This window comes from Spermophilus citellus (genome assembly GCF_964194105.1).
Source record: "Spermophilus citellus genome assembly, chromosome: 11".
Classification (NCBI taxonomy): Eukaryota; Metazoa; Chordata; class Mammalia; order Rodentia; family Sciuridae; genus Spermophilus; species Spermophilus citellus.
Genome location: NC_138192.1, coordinates 38727702 through 38752143, shown reverse-complemented (window position 1 = coordinate 38752143; position 24442 = coordinate 38727702). Strand labels below are relative to the sequence as shown.

At 45.9% G+C, this 24442-nt stretch overlaps 1 protein-coding gene across 1 annotated transcript in view; it reads left to right on the top strand.

The window, feature by feature from the left end:
* Nucleotides 1–3725, top strand: part of HS6ST1 (heparan sulfate 6-O-sulfotransferase 1) — a 47659-nt gene extending 43934 nt beyond the window's left edge. The window contains exon 2 of the mRNA XM_081260427.1: nt 788–3725. Within this exon, the coding sequence (XP_081116553.1) occupies nt 788–1496 (709 nt within the window). The 3' untranslated portion in view covers nt 1497–3725. The remainder of the gene's footprint in view (nt 1–787) is intronic.
* Nucleotides 3726–24442: the final 20717 nt, after the last annotated feature.

Below are 24442 nucleotides of genomic sequence, written 5' to 3'. Positions count from 1 at the left end.
ACAGCTGAGTAGTATTCCTCCAGAATATGCCACCACTGATGTGCCCATGCCATAGGGTAGGTGTCTAGGGGAGTCACCAGCAATGCTGCTGTGGACAGTCTTATCCCTGCCTCCTGCTGCACATGACAAGATTTCTGTGGGATGTTTGCCTCGGAGAGGAATGGAGGTGTCATGGGGTGTGTGCATGCTGAGCTTTCCGGTGAAGACCCTAAACACCTGTCCCCATTCACATCCTACATCCATGCCCAGCTATTGGCCAGATTTTTCCTTCTTGTCACTCAAGTGCTATCTCTTGATGGCTTAACATGCCATTGCCTCAGTGATCAACGTAGTGGAGCATTTTCCCAAGGGCTTTTTTGACCAGATTCCTTGTTGCAGCTCCCAGACACAGGAACACTGTCACTCTTCTTGTTAAAGGTGGAGTTTAGAAGCGAGGTACACGAAGAAGGCAAGGAGCAGCAGATGTCACTAAAACTAAGTGTGAGGATAGTCATAGGAGCTCCTGGGAACGACCCCCAGCCTATAGCCTAGCCACAGAGGTCAGGCATTGCAGGACACCCCTTGGTGGTCCCACTTGGTACCTTTGTTCCCCGGATGGGTTCCTTCACATCTCAGACTCCAGAAATTGGATTCTGACAGCTAAATACAGCAGTTAGTATCAGGGATGAGGTTTCTTGCTCCCGAGTCCTGCAGTGGAGACCCATATAGTCACAGTTCCAGCCTCCTTCCCTCCCGCCTCATCACCTGTCTTACCTTAACTCCTCTCCTGGTCTCCTTCTCCTTGCAGGAAGTTCTACTACATCACCCTACTACGAGACCCCGTGTCGCGCTACCTGAGTGAGTGGCGGCACGTGCAGCGTGGGGCCACGTGGAAGACATCGCTGCACATGTGTGATGGGCGCACGCCCACGCCCGAGGAGCTGCCACCTTGCTACGAGGGCACGGACTGGTCGGGCTGCACGCTGCAGGAGTTCATGGACTGCCCGTACAACCTGGCCAACAACCGCCAGGTGCGCATGCTGGCGGACCTGAGCCTGGTGGGCTGCTACAACCTGTCCTTCATCCCCGAGGGCAAGAGGGCCCAGCTGCTGCTGGAGAGCGCCAAGAAGAACCTGCGCGGCATGGCCTTCTTCGGCCTGACCGAGTTCCAGCGCAAGACCCAGTACCTGTTCGAGCGGACGTTCAACCTCAAGTTCATCCGGCCCTTCATGCAGTACAACAGCACGCGGGCGGGCGGCGTGGAGGTGGACGAGGACACCATCCGGCGCATCGAAGAGCTCAACGACCTCGACATGCAGCTCTATGACTATGCCAAGGACCTTTTCCAGCAGCGCTACCAGTACAAGCGGCAGCTGGAGCGCCGGGAGCAGCGCCTCAAGAGCCGCGAGGAGCGCCTGTTGCATCGCGCCAAGGAGGCGCTGCCACGGGAGGACGCGGAGGAGCCAGGCCGAGTGCCCACCGAGGACTACATGAGCCACATCATCGAGAAGTGGTAGTGGTGGCGGCCGCTGGGGAGGCCTCGCAGGGGCAGGGGTGAAATGGGACGCAGACTCACACACAAAAGGGCCCACCCAAAACTGTTGAGGGGAGCATCCCAAACCCGTTTATCAGAAGGCAGATACATCCTGGGAAAAAACGGAGTGGGGAAAGGGTGAGCCAGGCAGGGCGGGTCTTGCTGTTCGCCACAGTCTGGAGGCCTGACAACGTGTGCAGCCCTGTAGGTCAGAAGAAGGTGTGCTGGGATGCCCCAGGCATGTTGGACATGATTGGGCTTCTGCTCTCCTGACCCCCACATCACTGTCACAACAGCAGGAAGTTTGGAGAAGAGAGACATCAGAGTGAGGATGTGCCAGGAATGAGTCCCACACCAACTATGCACACACTTGTACTCTCTTGCCCTCTGTCCAGGCCAGTAGGGTCGAGAGACCAACTCCAAGCAACCAACCCGAAGTTTTTTGGCCTCTGAGGGCGCTGATACCCCCAGGTCCTAGAAGGGTATCCCTGGGAACCCAGGCAGCTGTCTAAAGTGTCCTCAGGACCGGAACTCTAGGTTCAGCCATCCATAGCTGCTTGACGGTCAGAAGCCACCCCAGGCTGCAGCAGAGGAGACTCGTGGCCTCTGGGAAGCCCACTTCTCTCTCTGGCCCCTGGTCAAAATTCAGTCCAACCTGGTCTCTAGGGGTGACCACCCAGGCAGACCAGGCTCAGACAGCAAAGGCATGGGCATTAAGAACTCTCCCGACCCCTGTTCTTTCTGACCCTCTGCCCCCAACCCCATCACTGGGGCAATTAGTCAAGGGCTCACATCCCACTGCTCCTACAACCCTGAGTATAAAAGTACAATAAGCTTCCATTGGCTGGAAGGCGGAACCACACTGCTGCCTGAGCTGCACCCTGGGGCCACAGTAGTTCTGGATGGCCAGGAAGAACTGCGTTAGATTCCGATTTTCAACTAGGGTTGGAAGAAACAGCTCTGGTACCCAGATACACAGCCCTCCCGACCCTGGCTCTCTGCACTTCCCTGCTCCTCACAAAGACTGGCCAGGCCCTGTTTCCAGCAGCCCCGCAGGCTAGCCAGTGGCCCTACTAGAAGCCATGTTGTGAACACTTGACCCGTGCCCTGTCCCCCATTCATTCTAGGAGGCGTAGGGGAGTCCTCACCTGAGTGTCAGGCACTCTGGCTCTGCAGAGGGCATGTGCATGTGCCCAGAGGCTGCAGGCTGACCCCAAAGCAGGACAGGGACCTCTTTCCTGCCCCGGGTTTCTCTTGGCCACCCTTGCTGTCCCACCATGGAATGAAGGCATCTGTTGCCACAGGCAGGGGGCAAGGGACTTTTTGGTGTCCCAAGGCAAGATAGGCTCTAGGTGGGCATCATCCAGCCCAGAGCCACCTCCCGCATGAGTGGCCACACTGAGGAGGTGGGCACCGAGGTGAGTCAGCAGGGTGGCTCTTTTTAAAGAGAGGCCAAACCACGTGGAAGGATCAGTTCTGATGCTTGTCTGGGGTGGGCATACTCGTAGGGAGAGGACGAGTTTGTTGGGGGAGCCCTGCAGTCTTTCACAGGCCACAGCAAGTGGGTACCCAAATCTCAAGATGGCCTCTCCTTGGTGTGCTTCCCGTGTGCGCGGGCCTGAGTGTAGGATCTAATTTGTACATGTTGGAATATGTTTTCACTTACACCCCGCTGTCCCAACTCTCATGGAAGCATGGGTCTCTCCTCAATATCTGCTGCATTGGGAAAATAGCCCCCTCTCAGGCCATCACCAGGCTGAGGTACCCTCAGTTCCTCGGCCGTCCAACCCAGCACTTCCCACTCAGGCCACCTGCTTTGGGGGCAAAGTTTCCTTGTGCCCACAGCACCTAGATGTCCCAGGACTCAGAGGACAGAAGCCAGCAGGCAGTGAGCTAACAACTTGGTCACAAGCACCCTACAGACCTGCAGATGTCCCCTCCTGGAAGGGGAGCCAGGGACAGCAGAACTGTCCAATCAACACGTCTGAACTTTTTGGGAACTGGAACTGTTTAACTTGAACCCAGGAGCGTTTAAAAGCTTTATTTATTTATAGCTTCTTATTAAAAAAAAAAAAAAGTGTTGAGAAGAAATCTTTTGGTTATTCATACAAAAAAAATGAGTTGATAATGGAAAGGCAAGTCATAATCATCTAATTGTTTTTGTCTAGGTTGAGAATGAATGTTAGCAGATGAAATAAACTCTGAAAAGGAAGGCTGTGTGCTGTGGTCTGTGGTGGCAGAGCAGTCCCTGGCATGGTGGCTGCCTGCCCCATGTGATTAAAATAGCATCCCTGAGCACAGGCGGTCTTGTGGGTGCAGAGGGCCCAGGGAGAGCAGTAACATGGAGTGAGATGTGCCCAACATAAAAACTGTGACTGTCCTTACCACAGAGAGGAACGGTGCATTAATCATTTATTACAGTGTTTGGAAAGATGACAGAAGAAGGCTGACAGGAACGGTGATACCACTTGGTTACATTGGCAATGACCTCTTCAACTTTTCAACTTTTATTTGGAAAGACTTCAAAAAAATCTAACATAGACACTAGGAAGCTCTGTATTCGTTCCTTTTATGTTGCCAATAACACAACACCACAGACTGCGTGAGTTACAAAGGAATGAAGGTTTAATTTGGGCTCATAGTTCCAGTCCAAGGTCAAGGGACAGCATCTGATGATGGCCTCACAGGCACAGTCCTTCCTGCCTTGTGGCACGGGGCATCACACAGCAAGAGAGGAAATCTGTGTGTCCTCTGTTGTCTCTATAAAGCCAGCAGGAGTGGAACTTACGACTCCACCCTGATTAGACTTTGTCTAATCCCACTCACCGCCAAAGGCCCCACCTGTGGCCTCTATGGTCAGATGCAGTTCCCACCCTCTGACACGTCACAGTTGGGCTTGAGTTCAACACAAGCAACGGTATCCAACCACAGCAAGCCTGCAGGTACTGTGCTGGCACATTTTTTCTGTGCTCACACTCCCATTTGTCTCTGGCATGCACACAATGTGCACACTCACATGAAACATTTGAAAACAGACTGTGCTCATCAGAATACTTCAGTCCGGGCTGGGGATGTGGCTCAAGCGGTAGCGCGCTCGCCTGGCATGCGTGCGGCCCGGGTTCGATCCTCAGCACCACATACAAACAAAGATGTTGTGTCCGCCGAGAACTAAAAAATTAATATTAAAAATTCTCTCTCTCTCCTCTCTCACTCTCTCTTTAAAAAAAAAAAAAAGAATACTTCAGTCCTAGATGCTTCCACACCTATCCCCTAAGAACGATATCGGGCTACAGAACTCAACCCCATTATCACATTCCCAAAACTTAATATTGATATATCATTATGTAAGGATCTATAACCAGAGTTTCGTCTTGTCCCAAAGATGTCTTCAGAAGACCTTTGGAACCCCAGGACCTCACAGTGCAGCTAATGACTCCCCTCATCTCCTTCATCCAGAGTCCCTGGGGTGATAGGCCCGCACCACCGTGCCCAGCATTATTTCTTTTAATATTGATATTTTTGACTAAGTCAGTCCTCATTTCCTCATGATTGGATTTGGTTAACATCTTGGGCCTGAATGTCAGGCAGGGGAGGTGGTTCTCCGGGTGAACGCTCTGGTGTTAGTTTTATTTCTCTGTTCTGCTGGGGCAGGGGTACACCTGCTTGCTCCCTACTGGCTGCCTGCAGAGGAGGAGTTAGAAGAGCCACAGGGAGCCCAGGCCAGCTCTCAGCAGAGCCCCTAGGAGCTGGTCACCTGGGGGCTTGTGCCTGCAATTTTTTATATATATATATATATTTTGATCTTTCTTACTAGTTAGGCATGACAGTAGAATGCATTTTGACATATTACTCATGTGTCATATTACACATATGGAGTACAACTTCTCACTCTCTGGTTGTCCATCATGTAGAATGACACTGGTCGAGCCATCATCTATGCACACAGGCAAGTGAAGTCTGATTTAGTCGACTCTCTTTCCTATTGTGCCTGCAATTTAGTCAAAACAAACAAAAGTGAGCACCTCCTGCAGACCTGCAGACCGGGCCTTTCTGGAAGAATCATGGCACCAGCAGAACAGGAGGAGGATGAAGCTGCCCCTTCAGAGCCCAGCCTCAGACCCCAACACGTGGTCCAAGTAAGGAAGGAGCGGCCACTCTAAGGAACTGCCTCCACGTGCAGAGATCTCCAGGGGCTTCAGCCCCTCCTAAACCCTTCATTTGAGGTTTCTTTGGGATGCTGTGGACCAGACCTCCACCCGGCTCTTGCTACAGAGGACCAGGATGAAAGGGTGGCTTTTTGGTGGCTCCATTCAGCCCTGTAGGGCTGGTATTGTGATCAGAGTTGAAATCAGTCCTGAAAATAGCTCTCCTAAAAACAGGGTTTTTTTTTTTTTCATCCTCCTCTGTCGGTGTCAAGTTGAAGACTACTTTGAAGCCAGATCCAGGGGCTCCAGTCACCCCCAGCCCAGCCTTCATCACTTCTGGTGCACGGCTCCTGATGAGGTCAGGCCCACCTGCTGGTGGCCCCCTGCACCTTCCAGTAATGTTGAGAAACCACATCTTTCCTTCCTCCCCAGATCTCTGGGTTCAGACAAAAGCAGAACCCTCTTCGCCTACCATCAAACCCACACCACGACTGGCTGTCACCCAGCCCAATCCTGCTGTCTTCTCTCAGTCCCCAGCAGGCCTGGCTTGTCCTCACCCTTCTCTGTCGGGGACACCTCTGCACACTTGCTGCCTCTTTTCTTTCTTGACTGTCCCCTTCTAGGCCTGGTCTCACAGGTGCCTAGCTTAGGACCCCTGCTCCCCTTAACAGGGGCATAGAGGAAAGCCTGGCCTCTGGCCAACCTCACAGGGATGGGAGCCCCAAGTCCCCTCTGGGAATATGCAGGTGGTCTTGGGTGCCCTCAAGATTAGAAGGCCTCCAGGAGGACACTGGGTGACAGGGCTGCTTTTCCCACGGAGGCCTCACCTCGGGGGTGCAAGGGGACGCCCACTCTTGTGGGAAAGCCTGGTCTCGCTCCCCTCCCCAGCACACTGCATCAACAGAGACCTCTCAGGAATTGCTCTGTCATGGAGGACCGGACTCCAGCTGGACCACGGACAGACGGGCTGCCATTTTCTCTCTGTCAGTTGGGAATGCTGCTGGGGATCCCGCCTCCTTACGTCCAGTGGAGGAGCTGGGCCTGGCAAGGTCTTCGCCCTGGGCCCACTCCTGCCGTGAAGACAGTCTCCAGCCCTGATGACAGAGGGACAGTCCCCTCCCTAGGAGGGCTCACTAAAAAGCAGAGTCCTGGTGTTAACCTGAACCAATGGGATCAGACCCACGGCGTGGGCCACCACGCAGCAAAACCACGTGGACCCCAGTCCCTCCTACCTGAGGACCATCCTGGATTCCTTTTCCTGCAGTTCTGGGACCTCCCACACGCTGGGCGGAGCTACACCCCCAGCCCTTCTATTTATTTATCTTGAGAGACAGTCTCACCAAGTTGCTGAAACTAGCCTCAAACTTGCAATCCTCCTGCCTCAGTTTCCCAAATCCCTGGGATTACAGCAGGCACCACCATACTCAGCTCCCCGCCACCCCTTTTTTTCCTCCCCAAATTGCTGAGAACTTCCCACCCATCACCCTCCACCCACCTTGCCTGATCCGGTCATCTTGTTTTCTGCCCTCCAGGGCTGGGTGGGTCTCTGTCCTATCTTCTCCTAGCAGATAGCCTGCTATGTTGCCCCCTGGGTCTCTGCTCACTCCAGCTTCCTGTCTAACAGACCAGACCAGCCCACTCCCAGCCCAGCGCCCCAGGCCCTCTGGTGGAGCAGGGTTCCTGGCCCAGGCTGAGGAGGGTCTAGACACACAGCACTGCCCAGACTTGCTCTAAATATCCCCTTTTTAAAGAAACCCCTCACATTCCCTGAAGGATGATTTACATTTTTTCAAACTGTGTCCAGTCTAGTGATGTCTCTGCTGGTTTGAACCAGTCTTTTAGGGTCCCCTCTCCATCTCTGCTTCCCCTTCACTCTGGGGCACACTCAACCCCTAGCAGTGACAAGTTACCCACACAGGGTCCCCCCACCACCTTGTCAGGGCCTTGGCCAGGATGCCAGTCCCTGTCCCCATGGGGTGCCCAGGACAGATGGAACTCAGGGGTCTCCCCTGTTGGCTCAGGCAAGGCACAGAGAGCCCTCCTTGGGGCCATCTGCCCCATCCAAGGCTCGGCTGCTGAGTCCCCACCTCAGCACAGGTTTCTAACTCCGGGACACAGGATCCCCCTGTCACTTGACCCCTCCGTTCCACTGCACGGCCTGGGCTTCCAGACTGGCAGCTCTCAGCCCCTCCACCTGTTCCTACTGCCTCCACCCTGGCAGGGACCACGTGTCTCCCTCCCTCGCTGCCCCAGTGCCCACAGCTCCCAGCACCTTGGCAGCTTCCCCCAGTCCTCCCTGTTCCCTGCCCTCCCCCTCCCTCTGGCTCCTCGGAGCCCTGATTTCTATGTGAGAGGCAGCCTGGGGACTTTGCAAAAACACTTTTCTTTTTCAAACAAAAAGCCAGGCATTCAAGACCCAGAGGCCGAAACTCCAGGGAGTCGGCTGTGGGCCTCTGGCTTCCAGCTCAGCAAAGCTTCTTTGTTCCCAAAGGAGCCCGCCCTTCCCCAAGCCCTAAGCCAGCCCGGGGCACTTCAGGCAATATTGTTCCTGAGATGCTGAATGACAGGGGCTTGGTGTTTCCACAGTCCCCTCTCCAGGGAGTGGCGTGGTATGACAAAGCCTTGGGGTGGGGTGGGGTGGGGGGGCAGGAAGAGCTTGGAGGGGGCGCTTGGCTCAGAAAAAGGGCTTGAACTGGGCCTAACAAAGGACCCTCCTGTGGGACTTGCTCAGTCTTATTTAGGAAGCAGTCTGAACCTGTGTTTCCAGAGGATGTCCTGAGGCACTGCGGCAAGCTGCCTGAGGGGTACCTGCCTATTTTCAGCTGGCTGTCCCTGCCGTAAGGGCCTGTTCCTCTTGAAAGGATTAGAAACTGGGGCCTTGCAGCAGAACCTGTTTTCTGTGCCTTCTAGTCGTAGAACCTCCACAGACCAGTGGGCCAGCCTCTACTTCCCAGTCTCCCTTACAATGAGATGTGGTTCACCCCCATTCCTGAAAGCTCGGTCCTTGTCCCCAAAGCCAATCCAATCATGAAGATGAGGTTTTGGGGAAAAGGAAAAAGAATGTTTATTGCTTTGTCAACAAGGGAGAAACACAGGGGACTCATCCCAGAGTTTGTGATTCTGCCCATCAAGGAAACAGGGGCTTTTAAAGAGGTGATTCCAAGGCTACATTCCAAGTGTTCCCAGTCTGGAGATGTAATTCACTTGCTAATTTGAGAGTCATTTCTTAGATCCTCTGGTGCCATCCCCAAAGTCTGAATTACTTCATTTCACAGTGGCCAAGCAGCAAGGGCTATATTCAAAGCGCAAAGCGAACCACTGTTACACCACCCTTCTATGACCAACAGAGTATCAGAGGAAATGTCACTTGGTTCTTAAGGAAACAATCCTGAAAGAGAAGCAGCTGGCCTTGTTTCTTCTTTCCTCCTACCTAATGGCTAGACTGAGGATGTGATGTCTGGAGCTCAAGCATCCATATTGGACCAAGAAGTAGAAATCATGTTGTGAGAATAGTAGAGCAGGTCCCTGAAGATTGTAAAAACACCCTAACTGCTTTGGACTGCCCACTTTAAGACTTTATCTGTGTACAAGAGAAGTAACCATGTACCTTGTTGAAGACAGTGTCTCTTGGGGTTTCCATCATTCTCTAATGAACCTAATCTTAATAATGGTGTAATACATGAAAGAATCACTAAAGATCAAATTGCTGCAAAGAAAACACAATTGAAGGCCGCAGCCCAGTAACAGCACCCTTGATTCACACTGCTGGGGATTACTGCCTAGAGCCTGCCCCCTCCTGTTCCTGGCCTCATTTATCTGGAAGCATTAATATGCAGAGAATGGAAAGATATTTTTTCCTTTTCTGTCTATTGAATTTTAAATGCGAATGGATCACCTATTCAACAGTATCTGACTAAAAATAAAAACTAAAGCAAAATTTTCTTCAAGTTACTGATTGAGGCCAGGGTGGGAATCCAGCTTGGAGGAATGAAGGAAAGATACAAAGTTCATCTGTAACATTTTCTATATTTTAATTAGAAAGTAAGATGGGCAAAGGGACAGTTGTCACTCCTGGGTGATGGGTGATAGTTATATCTATATATTTGTATATAAATAAATATTTTATGATGATGTTAATCATATAAATACTAGAAAATAAAAACATTCTTTGTACTTTTCTGCATGATCTTATATGACTCAAAATAAAAGTGGCAATTGTTAAAAGTCTGCCTGGAGGCAAAAGCTACGGTTAAAATTTAGTCTTCAGAGTCCTGAGGCAGAAAGGGGCACTGTCACCTGGGTCCAAGGATTCCCAGGATGTGTACAGAGGAGCCCACCAGGACTGGGGAGTCGGGGATGTGGCTGGTGGCAGCTGCGGGACTTTGAGCACCTGTTTGCATTATTTCTGTTTGAGCACCTGTTTGCATGCCCCATGGCTGAAAGCAATGACCTCCATCTTGGGTCACCTCATCACCATCTTCAGTAGGGGCCACTCCCAGTTTGGAACTCTGACTGGCCAGGTACCCAGGGTCTGACTGCCCCCCTCCCCAGCAGCCACTATCCCAGCACAGTGACATTCTGGTTACCCTCACCATCCCGAGGGCGGAGATGCCAGCCAACAACAGACCACCCAAATATTGGATGAGAAGGAAAGCAGGAAAGATACTGATCTCCAACCAAAAATATCCTTGTTTCTTCCTTCAAGATTTTTTTCTTCTTCTTCCTCTCTATTCTCCGGCCCTCACATCCCCAACATTTGTGAAACCAAGTACTTTGCATGAACTAGGATTTTGAGGACAGGGAGGACTGAATAGGATATTACAATTGTGATTGATATATATATATATATAGGTTTGTTTGTTTGTTTTCCCTTTTTTCCCACCAATTTCTACTATTTTTACCTCTTTTTAATTTTTCTTGATATATATATGCTTGTTTTATGTCCTCTACTGTCTTCCCACTTACCTGTCTACCAAAAATTACTTCCTGTCTCTTCTCCTGCTACTAATCTTCCTCTTAGTTTCCTCTTTCACACTTCCTAAGATTTAATAACTCTACATCCATCATCACCTCCTACTTCCTTGGCATACCATCCTACTCCTCACCCCCAGTTCTTTGTCCACCATCAGAAACTGTAAACCCTTTTACAAACTTACTGAGTATATTGTAGATAAAGATTGAATTCAACATTTCTGTACATTGTGACCAAACTGCAAAAGTCTTAATAGCAAACATTTGTTTTTAGGGTGTATATTATTTATACTGGGATCTATTAACATTGTCCTTCACCTCAAAGGATAGGTATTGAAACTCTACAGGGGCACTATAAGCCTGGGATCCACAGAGCTAGAAGGGCAGACACACAAGCAATATGAAAAGACAAGGGAAGAACGTGCCCCAAACAAATCAAGATACCACATTATTAGAATCCATGGCCAGAACAGCAGATGAAATGACAGAGAAGGAGTTCAGTATGTACATAATTAATGTTCTGCAAATTGAAGGATGATACAAGAGAGCAAATACAGACAGCAAAAGATCATTTTGACAAAGAGCTACATAAACAAATAGAGGAAGCAAAAGATTCCTTCAGTGGGGAGATAGAGGTTCTAAAAAACCAAACAGAAATCCTTGAAATGAAAGAAACAATAAACCAAATTAAAAGTTCAGTTGAAAGCATCACCAACAGATTAGACCACTTGAGAGACAGGACCTCAGACAATGAAGACAAATATATAATCTTGAAAAGAATGTAGACCACACAGTGAAGATGGTAAGAAATCATGAACAGAACATTCAAGAAATATGGGATAGCATAAAAAGACCAAATTTAAGAATTATTGAGATAGAGGAAGGCATAGAGTTCCAAACCGAAGGAATGAGCAACCTATTCAATGAAGTGATATCAGAAAATTTTCCAAACATGAAGAATGAATTGGAAAACCAAATTCAAGAAGCTGATAGGACACCAAATATACAAAATCTCAACAGAACCACACCAAGGCACATTATAATGAAAAGGCCTAACATACTGAATAAGGAGAGAATATTAAAAGTCATGAGAGAAAGGAATCAGATTATATACAGGGGAAAACCAATTAGATTATGTGCAGATTTTTCAACCCAGACCCTGAAAACTACAAGATCCTGGAACAACATACACCAAGCTCTGAAACAAAATGGATGCCAACCAAGAAAAAGGAGTTGTGAAATTCATCTGGAAAAATAAGAGACCCAAAATAGCTAAAGCCATCCTTAGCAAGACAAGTAAAGCAGGTGGCATCACTACACCTGACCTTAAACTATACTACAGAGCAATAGTAACAAAAAACAGCATGATATCGGCACCAAAATAGACTGGTAGACCAATGGTACAGAACAGAGGGTACAGAGACTAACCTACATAATTATAGATATTTTATATTAGACAAAGGCACCAAAAACACACACTGGAGAAAAAATAGTCTCTTCAATAAATGGTGCTGGGAAAACTGAAAATCCATATGCAACAACATGAAATTAAACCCCTATCTGTCACCATGCACAAAACTCAACTCAAAGTGGATCAAGAACTTAGGAATTAAACCAGAGACCCTGCATCTAATAGAAGAAAAAAAATAGCCCCAAATTTTCATCATATCGGATTAGGTCCCTACTTCCTTAATAAGACTTCTATAGTGCAAGAATTAAAATCATGAATTAATAAATGAGATACATTAAAACTAAAAAGCTTCTTCTCAGCAAAAGAAACAATCTGTGAGGTGAATAGAGAGCCTGCAGCTTGGGAGCAAATTTTTACCACTCACACATCAGATAGAGCACTAATCTCTAGGGTATATAAAGAACTCAAAAAGCTAAATACCAAAATAAATAAATAAATAAATAAATAACCCAATCAATAAATGGGCCAAGGACCTGAACAGACAATTCTCAGAAGATTATATACAATCGATCAACAAATAAATGAAAAAATGTTCAACATCTTAGATGGGGGAATGGGTACATAGCTCAGTTGGTAGAGTGCTTACCTCCCATGCAATTAGAGAAATGCAAATCAAAAATACTCTAAGATTTCATCTCACTCCAGTCAGAATGGCAGCCATTAAGAATACAGACAACAGTAAGTGTTGGCGAGGATGTGGGGGAAAAGGCACACTCATACATTGTTGGTGGAACTGCAAATTGGTGCAGCCAATATGGAAAGCAGTATGGAGATTCCTTGGAAATCTGGGATTGGAACCACCATTTGACCCAGCTGTCCCTCTCCTCAGTCTATACCCAAAGGACTTAAAAACAGCATACTACAGGGACACAGCCACATCAATGTTTATAACAGCACAATTCATAATAGCTAAACTGTGAAACCAACGTAGATGCCCTTCAGTAGATGAATGGATAAAGAAAATGTGGCGTATATACACAATGGAATATTACTCAGCATTAAAAGAGAATAAAATCATGGCATTTGCAGGTAAATGGATGGCACTGGAGAATATAATGCTAAGTGAAGTTAGCCAATCCCAAAGAAACAAATGCCAAATGTTTTCTCTGATATAAGGAGGCTGATTCATAGTGGAGTGGAGAGGGGGAGCATGGGAGGAATAGACGGACTCTAGATAGGGCAGAGGGGTGGGAGGGGAAGGGAGGAGCATGGAGTTAGAAATGATGGTGGAATGAGATGGACATCATTATCCAAAGTACATGTATGAAGATACAAATTTATGTGAATAAATACTTTGTATACAACTAGAGATATGAAAAGTTGTGCTTTATATGTGTAATATGAACTCTAATGCATTATGCTGCCATACATAACAAATTAGAATACAAATAAAAAATAAAAGGGGTGGGCCAAAGCAGTGCTGCATGCCTTTTATTCCAGGTTCTCAGGAAGATTAGGCAGGAGGCTTGCAGGCTGGAAGCCAGCCTCAACAATTTAGCAAGACCTTGTCTCAAAAAAGGGCTGGGGATGTGCCTCGGTGGTTAAGTGCCCCTGAGTTCAATCCCCGGTACCCCCCCTCCAAAAAAAGAAGGTCCTGAATATGTACAGACTCTTGTTATTGTTCCCTAAACAATATAAACAGTGTATCCTATTCACATAGGATTTACATTGTATCAGATATTATAAGTAATTGAGAGAAGACAAAAGTATATGGGAGCCTGTATATATGTTCTAATGCAAGCACTATTCCATTTCATATAAGGGACATGAGCAGATTCTGGTATCCTAGCGGGGCTCCTGGCACCAATCCCCAGGGATACTGAGAAACAACTGCATATTTATTTCTTCTCTTGTTTTTATGATTGTTTATACTTCTCCTTGCTTTGGGTTTTTCTAGGTTCTTGAGGTTTGAGCTTGTATTTTAGATTTGAAACTTTTCCTCTTCTCTAATGTTAGCATTTTGTGCTACAGATTTCCCTCTCAGCACTGTTCTAAGTGTATTCCATGAATTTCAACGTTACATATTCATTTTTATTCCATTCAATGTGTGTTTTGTTTTGTTTTGTCTTGTTGAGATGTCCTCTTTGATTCATGGATTGCTTAGAAGGATATCTAGTTTCCAAATGTTTGGAAATTTTTCTATTCTCTTTCTGTTATTAATTTCCAGTTTTATTCCACAGGGTCCAAGAACACCCACTACATGATTCCAATTATTTTAAATTTTTTGAAATTCATTTTATCATCAAGCATGTGCCTTATCTCAGTTTATGTCCCATGAGCACTTGTAAAGAAGATATGTGTTGCTGGTTTGGGGCGGAGTGTTCTATAAATAGCAAACTAAGACTGCTAGGCATTTATTTCTTCTATTATCACTTCAAATTGTCTTATTGTTCTATCAATTTTTAATTTTTTTAATGTTTAATTTTTAAGCATGTAAAGACATCAAAAATTTTTAAAAATATATTCTACCTAGCACATATTTAAAGATTTTTAAAATTTGTTCTTTTTAGATATACATGACAGTTGAGTATATTTTGACATATTTTATACATGGAATATAAGTTACTCTACTTAGGATCCCATTCTTGCAGTTGTACAGGGGGAGGAGTTTCACTGATTGTGTATTTATATAAGCACATGGGAAAGTTCTGATTCATTCTACTGTCTTTTTTATTCCAATTCCCCCTCCCTTCCCTTCATTCCCCCTTGACTAATCCAATGAACTTCTATTCTTCCCTCACCACCCCTTATAGTATGCTAGCATCCAAATATCAGAGAGAATATTCAGCCTTTGGTTTTGGGGGATTGGCTTATTTCAGTTAGCATGATAGCCTCCAGTTTCATCCATTTACTGGCAAACACCATAATTTTATTCTTCTTTATGGCAGAGTAATATTCCATTGTGTGTGTGTGTGTGTGTGTGTGTGTATCACATTTTCTTTATCCAGTCATCTGTTGAAGGACACCTAGGTTGGTTCCATAACTTAGCTATCATGAATCGAGCTGCTATAAACATTGACATGGCTGCATCACTATAGTATGCTGATTTTATGTCCTTTGAGTATCAACCTAGGAGTGGGATAGCTGGGTCATAAGGTGGTTCCATTCCAGGTTTTCTGAGGAATCTCCATACTGCCTTCCAGAGTAGTTACACCAATTTGCCACCCCACCAGCAATGTATACATGTACCTTTCCCCCCATATCCTCACCAACAGTTATTGTTACTTGTATTCTTGATAATTGTCCTTCTGACTGGAGTGAAAGAATCTCATTGTAGTTTTAATTTGCATTTCTCTAATTGCTAGAGATGTTGAAAACTATTTCATATATTTGTTGGCCATTTGGATTTCTTCTGTGAAGTGCCTGTTCAGTTTCTTTGCCCATTTATTGATTAGGTTATTTGGTTTGAGGGTGTTAAGTTTTTTGATTAATAGAGATTAATGCTCTATGTGAGGTGCAGGTGGCAAAGATTTTCTCCCATTCTGTAGGCTCTGTCTTCAAGTTCTTGATGGTTTCCTATGTTGTGAAGAAGCTTTTTAGTTTGGTGCCATCCCATTTATTGATTCTTTATTTTACTTCTTGTGCTTTAGGAGTCTTGTTGAGGAAGACAGTTCCCTGGCCGCTATGATGGAAAGTTGGGCCTATGTTTTCTTCTATAGTAGGTGCAGGGTTGTTGTATCAATATTTCAGAGCAGGACATTGTAATCTCCAACTGTAGTTGTGAATCTGTGTTATTTCCATTTGTCTACTCAGTTTCATGTCACATAGTTTATCATTGCCTAAGATCGTTATGCCGTCCTGGTGAATTTTGACCCATTAACATGTTGTCCTCACTGTCTCTGAAAGTTGTCTTTGCTCTGGAATATACCTTCTAATATTATTATAGCCACTCCTGCTTTTTTCTGATTAATACTTCATCATATACTTTTTTTCATCCCTTTACCTTCAAATTGTCTATATTTCTTTAATCCTTTTATTTTCAACCTGTCTATATTTCCTGGAGGCAGCATAGAGTTGGGGCATGTTTTTTAAACCATTCTGCCATTCATGGCCCTTTTGGGGGATGGAGGTACTGGGGATTGAATACAGGAATGCTTTACCACTGAGGTATATCCTCAGCCCTTTTTATTTTTTATTTTGAGACAAAGTCTTGATAAGTTTCTTAGAGCCTCACTTCATTGCTGAGGCTGGCCTCAAATTTCAGTCCTCCTGTCTCAGCTTCCCAAGTTCCTGTCATGCACCACCATGCTCAGTCAACTATTGCCATTTTTTGTGTAATGTTGAGGATTGAACCAAGAGCCTTGTGCATGTGAGGCAAGCACTCTACCAACTGAACTATATCCCAAGCCCCAACTATTGCCTTTTAACTGGTGTATTTATACCATTTACATTTAGTGTATTTGCCCACATTCTGGCTTACCATGTCCTTTCTCCCTTTCTGGTGTTCCAAGCTTCCTTCTTTTATTGTTTCCTTTCTGGTCAGTGACCTTCCTTCAGTAATCCCTTGAAGTAAGTGTGCTGTTGGCAATTTCTCATAGTTTTCCTTTATCTGAGAATTTGGTGGTTCATTCCTAAAAAATATTTTTGCTGGGTACAGGATCTTGGATTAACAATATTTTTCATTTAGCATTCGAAAAATATGCCACTTCTTTTTGGCCTCTGTGGTTTCTGATGAGAAATGCACTGACATTTGGATCTTTTTTCCTCTATAGATAATGTATTTTTTTTCCATCCTTCTGGCTACTATTAACATTATTTTCTTTAGTATTCAAAAGTTTAATTATGTCATCATGGAATTATTTCTTTGTGTTTATCCAGTTGGGCATTCATTCATTCAGCTTCCTAACTAGGTAGACTTATGCCTTCTGCCAAATTTGAAAAGTTTTCAGCCAGTGTATGTGCACATACTTTGCCAGGTCGACTCTCTTTCTTCTTTCCTTCCAGGACTCTGATGATGTTAAGATCTTGTTAGAGTCCCATGAGCTCTGTTCATTTTCCTTAAATCTGACTTTTCTTTATAGATGTATATTTTAGTTGTCAGTGGACCTTTGTTTTATTGATTGATACGCGGTGCTGAGAATCAAACCCAGCACCTCACACACTCTAGGCACGTGCTCTGCCGCTGAGCCACAACCCCAGCCCTGATTTTTCTTTCTTTGTTGTTCAGATTGAGTAGTTTCTATCGTTGGTCTTTCAGCTCACTGATCCCTCCCACCTTTCCCTTCTACTCTTGAGCCTATCTGAGCTTTTTATTTTGGTCACTGTGTTTCAGTTCTGAAATTTCCACTGGGTTCTTCTTTACAGCTTCTATTTCTTTGCTGGGACATTCTATTTTTATGTGTTTCAAGAGGTTTCTATAATAATTCAACGAAGCATTTTTTCATGGTTGCTTTAGACATCTTTGTCAAATGGGTCGTCCAGTAATCGTGACATCCCTGTGTTCCTGATGGTCCTTTGTCACTCAGCTTGAGATTTTCCTGGCTCTGGATAGGATGAGTCGTCTTCCATTGGAACCTGGACATTTTTACATTATGTTACTCTGGATCTTTTTTAAACCTTTTGTGTGGCCTCAATGTCACTGTTAGCACTCTGGCTGGGACATGGGAGAGGGACCTCTTACTTTCAGGTGGAGGTAGAAGCCCAGTTCCCTTCATGACCTTTCTCGGTATCTGAGGTGGGGTCTCCTTCTCACTGAAACCTGGGAGGAGGGGACTTGTAGCCAGCTAGTGGGGATAAAAGTTCTGAGCCCCCACTTGGCCTTCTCTGACAGCACCCCAGCAGGGGCATCAGGGTGCCCTGTTATAGTGTAGGGTCTCCACTTGCCCTTTTTCCAGTTGGGAGTAGGTTGGGGCCCACAGATTTTTCTGAGGTGTTTAGCTGGACTAGAGTGGCTAATGCTAAGAATTTTCTGCTAGACTCAGGCTTTCGTGGTCTTTTGGTGAAGACATAAGCTTTCTTGGATTTTTTTTCGTCTGTGCCCATGGGCATTTATGGGTTCCTTGTTGGTTCTGCTCCAAGGATAGATGAGGCAAAAAAAAAAAAAAACTCAGAACATCACTAGGTCATTCATCAGGTCTCAAGGTCCCTAGCCAAAACTGTTCCTGTGCTCTTCTCTCCACTCCGCAGAACTCGGTTTTACTTTGTAGGAGAAAAAGGGAAAAGCACATCTACTCCATATTCTAGAAGCAGATTTTACTCTATCCAGCAGAATTTTATTTTATCCAAACTGAGGATTGATTGATTGATTGATTGATGGTAGTGCTAGGGGCCAGGGCCTTGCACATGCTAGGCAAGTGCTCTGCAATTGAGCTACACTTCCACCCCCAAGCTGAGTTATCCTTAACCAGGACAGACATCCACGTTTCCTTTGGACCCAAGAGAGGCTCCATTTGAAGACTCTCCAGACTCAATAACTGAGAACGTTGATGTGAGGACCTAAAGAATGGCATGTCCAGTCCTTGGCGCCTCCAACTTTATCCATTCAGGACAGGCTTATGGCAAGCATTGAATGGAGACCAAAACCTCTGTCCAGGCCCTTCCAACACCTAATACGTTGGACTCTCCCAGCAAGGGAGAACAATTGCTCCTCACCAGGCTGGGGCCATCTTTTGGAGGGACAACCACCACCATCTCCCCTCTACAATCACCTATTTTGCTTCTTTTCTCAGTTCCCTTGAGAACCTATCCTTGGAAGGCCACTATGGCTTCTCCTGCATGGGACCTGGCCTCTCCACGGGTTGATCCACTGCAGGTCCTTTACACAGAGGGTCAGATTAGGCAGGAGTCACACTGAGAGGGGTGCCGAGTCAGAAGTGGGGGCCTCACAGTTCTGCCCTCAGTTCCACTCTACTCACTTGCTAAAGGGTCAGGAAGGAGGGTGTGCCCACTGCCCCTGAGTCCAGCCCCTGCTTGTCTCCCATAGGCCTTCACGCTGGCCTAGAAGCTGATGTGGAAAATCGACCCGTAGCTCCTCTACTAACCAGTATTAAGTGTATTGCACTTACACTCCCTGAGCATGTATTTCTACTTAAAATGACAGGTCTGGATACAGGCACGTGACCACGTGGTAAGCTGTAGCCTGGACCTCTCTGTGTAGCAGGTGGAGAAGTAAAGGCCAGAGATGAGGATACATCTCCCAGGTTCCCAAGGGGATTGACCCCAGTTGCTAGGAGGACCTGCTTGAATAGATGCTCTTCACCTCCGCACTTACCTGTGGGAGAGTCCAGCGGGGCCTTTGGAATAGATTACTTGCAGTGGAATCCTCATAGAGGCCACTTCAGGGGGACACTATCTAAGAGACCTTGAATTCAGAGCAGCCACCAGAAGCCCTCTTTTCACGCTGCTCCCCGCTTGTTGAAAACCGTGGCAGGATGGAGGGGAGGGAAGCGGGCCTCCCTCACACACCCAGCCCAGGGCCTGGCCTGCCAAGAGTGACCACTCTGCGTGACTCCAGTGACTTGGTGCAGAAAAGAGCCTCCCAGGCTGTTGTCCACTCAAAGCCACACTACAAAAGGGCCCTTCTTCATCCCGGCTGGTTCAGGCCAGGTCCTAAGAAGGAAATAAAGGGTAGAGAGTGAGGGTGGGGTCAACCAGGCTTAATTATGTGTGCTAGAAAAAGCTATTTCCACCCTTAGGCCAGGAGAAAAGTGCCTCGCAGAAGGTCAAACCATAGGCGTTGCTGTCCCCGCTGTGTACGGCACACAGTGTGCCTGTGTTATATGTTCTCTGTGCCACACACCATGCACGCTATGCACCATGCGGGATACGTGATGCATACAAATGCCATACATATATGCGGTAAATATGTTACACATTATACACACGTCATGTTATATGCTATACATTCACACATCTGCTGCGTGTTGTGTGGCGTTGTAGTGTGCGGTGTGCATATCCCATGGTGCACATGCACACATGACATTGTTTCATGAGCAGGTCGTGTGTTTTATGTGTGGCACGCTACATGTGGTTTGTGCAGCACATGTACACTACTGTGTGTTACGTACTATACACACATAGTTTTTGAGAAATGATTGGATGTGATTGTTATCTTTATTCTTTATAGGTAAGGTGTTTCCCCCATCTGGAGTCTTTCAAAATTCTTTCTCTAGCTTTAATTCTCTGTAGTTTGAAAATGAAAATGTGTAGGGGAAGAGTTTTTTTTTAATCATGTGTTCTGTCTTCTATGTTTCCTGGATATGTACTTTAGTATCTGATGTTAATTAGGGGAAATTTTCCATTGTTATTGTTTCTAATATTTCTTCTGTTCTTTTTTTTCTTTCTTCTCCTTCTGATGTCCCCATTATGTGTCTACATTTAATAGCTGTCCCACTATATCCTTGTTCTGTTGGTTTTTTAATTTGTTTTCCTTGATGTTTGTTCTCTATGCTTTTCATATCTATATAAGCTGTAGATGGACACAATACCTTTATTTTGTGTATATTTATGTGGTGTCAGGGATCAAACTCAGTGCCTCATGCATGCTAGGTAGTAGCTCTACCACTGAGCCAAACCCCAGCCCCCAAGTTTTGGAAATTTCTATTAATATACTCTTTTTTATGTAATTTTTAAAATTTATATATGACAGCAGAATGCATTACAATTCTTATTACACATATAGAGCAAAATTTTTCATATCTCTGGTTGTATACATAGTATATTCACACCAATTTGTGTCTTCATACCTGTACTTTGGATAGTAATGATCATCAAATTCCACCATCATGAATTACCCCATGCCGTCCCCTCCCTTCCCCTCCCACCCCTCATATTCTTAAACTGACAGAGTCTTTCTTCAGCTGTGTCCAGTCTTCTAATGGGCCCATTGGCCATGATTTGGATCTTTCATATCCACAAAGGATCATATGGTAAAGGCTGGCCCCTAACCTATGGCACTATTGGGAGGTAGAGCCTAGAGGGAGGAAGTTAGGTTATTGGGGTCATGCCCTTGAAGGGGATATTGGGATCCTGGCTCCTTCCTGTCTCTCAGTTTTTTTTTTTTTAAAGAAAGAGTGAGAGAGGAGAGAGGAGAGAGAGAGAGAGAGAGAGAGAGAGAGAGAGAGAGAGAGAGAGAGAATTTTTAATATTTATTTTTTAGTTCTCGGCGGACACAACATCTTTGTTGGTATGTGGTGCTGAGGATCGAACCCGGGCCGCACGCATGCCAGGCGAGCGCGCTACTGCTTGAGCCACATCCCCAGCCCCCTGTCTCTCACTTTGTTTCCTGGCCACCATGAGGTGAACTGGCCTGCTCTGTCATGTGCTCCCACTACGATGTACAGTGCCACCACAGACCCAAAGCAACAGAAACAAGTGACCATGGACTGAAACCTCTGAAGTGGTGAGCCAAATAAATTTTTTCTCCTTATAAGTTGATTATCTCAGGTATTTTGTTACAGTGACACAAGACTACCTACACACTATCAAAGGCTTCATTCCTATTATTGGGCTTTTCATTTCTAACATTTTTCCCCTTGGGATTTCTATCTTTTTGCATTGCCAATATGTTCCTGCATGTTTGCTACTTTAAGGTCCTTAGCATATTAATCATAGTTGTTTTATTTAGTGAGTACTGTGTGTGTATGTCTGTATTAGTGAGGATTGAATCCAAGGGTGTTTGGTATACCCCAGCCCTTCTTATTATTTTTTTAATTTTAGTTTTCCATCTATTTATTTATTTATTTTTATTTTTTTGTGGAGCTGGGGATTGAACCCAGGGCCTTATGCATGCGAGGCAAGCACTCTACCAACTTAGCAATACCCCCATCTCTTTTTTTTTTTTTTTTTTTTTAATTTGAGATAAGGTCTTGCTAAATTGCCTAGGCTGGCCTCAAACGTGCAATCCTCCTTCCTCAGTTTCCAGAGTAGCTGAGATTACAGGCACACACCACTGGCCCTGGGTAATCGTGATTGTTTTAAATTCTCTGTCTGACAATTCCAATATCCCTGCCAACTCTGGTTCTCATGTTTACTCTGCCTCTCCAAACTGTGTTTGTTTTTTATTTGGTTTCGTTTGGCTTTGGTGTGCCTTGTGATTGTTTCTTGGTGGTGGACATGAGGTCCTGAATAATAGGAACTGCTGTACGGACGCCCACAGTGCTACAGTGTGCCATGTGGGCAAGAGGAATTGCTCGGTGATAGTTAGCCTGGGGTTACCTAGTCTCGAGAACAGTGCTGTGGCTTATTTCAAATGATTCTGCCAGAAGCACAGGGAATTTTCCTCTGCTCACTATGGGGACCTACCCAGAGGTCAATCTCACGACATTGGACCCCCCACTCTCCTGACTGAGTCCACTGGAGGTTTTACTCTCTGACTCATTCACACTTGCCTTCATCACTTTGCCAGTGACAGTTCAGGATTTCCTACCCCAACACTCGTGTCCCCCCTTCCATGGCCTCTGGGTTTCTACTCTAGTAAGCGACACCCCCCTTTGTCTGGGGCAACCGTTTCTCTTGTCATTAGGATGCAGTGGTGACTTCCAAGCTCCCCATGTGGAACTTGAAACTAAAAGTCCACTTTCCTCTTTTGTTCCTTTTTAAAAATTAGACAGTCATGTTAATTTTCAGTAAATCTTTAAATATTCTTGATGAGAATACTTTGTAAGATTGTTTTCTGAGTATCTTCTCCCCGTCTTTGGCTTAACTACTTATTCTCTTGATGAAGAGAAAAATCCCAGTTATAATAAAATCTAAATTGTCAATTTTTCTTTTGTCTTTTGGATAGTGTTTTCAGTGTGTCTTTTTGTTTAGTGTTTTTAATGTCTTTTTGGTTCAAAGAAATGTAAGCATGAACATTACGGAGTACTTCCAGGAAGCTTCCTTAGAAAGGACAGGGTCTAGCCAGGCACAGTGGCACACGCCTATAATCCCAGTTGGCTTGAGGGGCTGAGGCAGGAAGATCTCAAGTTCTAAGCCAGCCTCTGCAACTTAGTGAGACCCTAAGCCATTTAGGAAAATACTGTCTCAAAATAAAAGATATAAAGGGCTGGGTGGTGGCTCCATGGTTAAGTGCCCCTGGGTTCAATCCCCAGTACTAAAAATTAAAATTAAAAATAAAATAGAGGGGCTGGGGTTGTGGCTCAGCGGTAGAACACTTGCCTAGCACATGTGAGGCCCTGGGTTCGATCCTCAGCACCACATAAAGTTAAATAAATAAAATAAAGGTATTGTATTTAGCTACAACTAAAATATAAATACTAAAAAAAATTTTAAATAAATAAATAAAAATAAAATAGAGTACTATGGTTTGGATATGGCTTGAGTGTGTCTCCCAAAGTTTCATGTGGTAGAAACACATATGTGTGTGTGTGTGTGTGTGTGTGACAATGTTGAGAGGTGTGGCACGCTGAAGCCGTCAGGCCCAGTGAGAGGTAATTAGATCATGGGGTCCATCCTCATCCTTATAAAGGGATAGTGCTGGTCTCAGAGTGAGGTGACTCTTGTGAGAGCTGCATATTCTCCAGTGAGGTCACCCTGTGAGCCTGACCCCTTCTACAACCCCCATTTCCCTTTCCTTTTCTTCACCGTCTTGTGAGGCAGCCAGGGTGGAGGGGCCCTCACCAGAGGCCAATCAAGTGAGGCCACCTGATCTTCAACTTTGAGGCTCTTAAAACTGTGAGCTGAATAATCTATGTATTATTACCCAGTCCCAAATATTTTGCTATAGCAACACAAATCAAACCTACACAAAGGTTAAATGAAATCTCAACAGGAACAATATCCTTCTAAGAGGAGAAAGAGAGGGCAGGGATGAGCGTGCACAGAGAAGAGACCAGCTACAAGCCAAGGAGAAAGGCCTCTGAGGAAACCAGCCCTGACCATGCCTTGACCTTGGACTTCCAGCCTCCAGAACTGTGGAGAAGCGAATGTCTGTTGTGTAAGCCTCCCCAGCCTCCCAAACAGACTAGGACAGTGCCTACAGCCCGAGGTTCCCTCTGGACTGCCAGGATGGGGCAGAAATGCACATGAGTGAGGTGTCCTGGGCCTCAGCTCCACACTCCTCTCAGCGGATCCCGGGCCTGGCAGGGTGGGTCCCCTCCAAGGCCACCATCCCCAAATCAAGCCCCTTTCCACCCGACCCTGCCCATAACATCTGCTCATCTGACAGATCTCTGAGTCCAATTTGGGGACCACCATCTTTTTCCTGGTTTTCAAAGGTGGATTTACTTAGCACATTTCACCCAGAAGGAAATTATAATCCCCTTGTGGAAATCAAAGATGATGAACCAAATGAGATGTGCAAAGTTTACTTCTCCAGAGCTTACAATAGCAAGGGAGTCAGCTACCCTCACCTGTGCTTTGGCAGAGTGTCTGAAGGCAGGCAGAGGGTTGAGGAAGCATCAC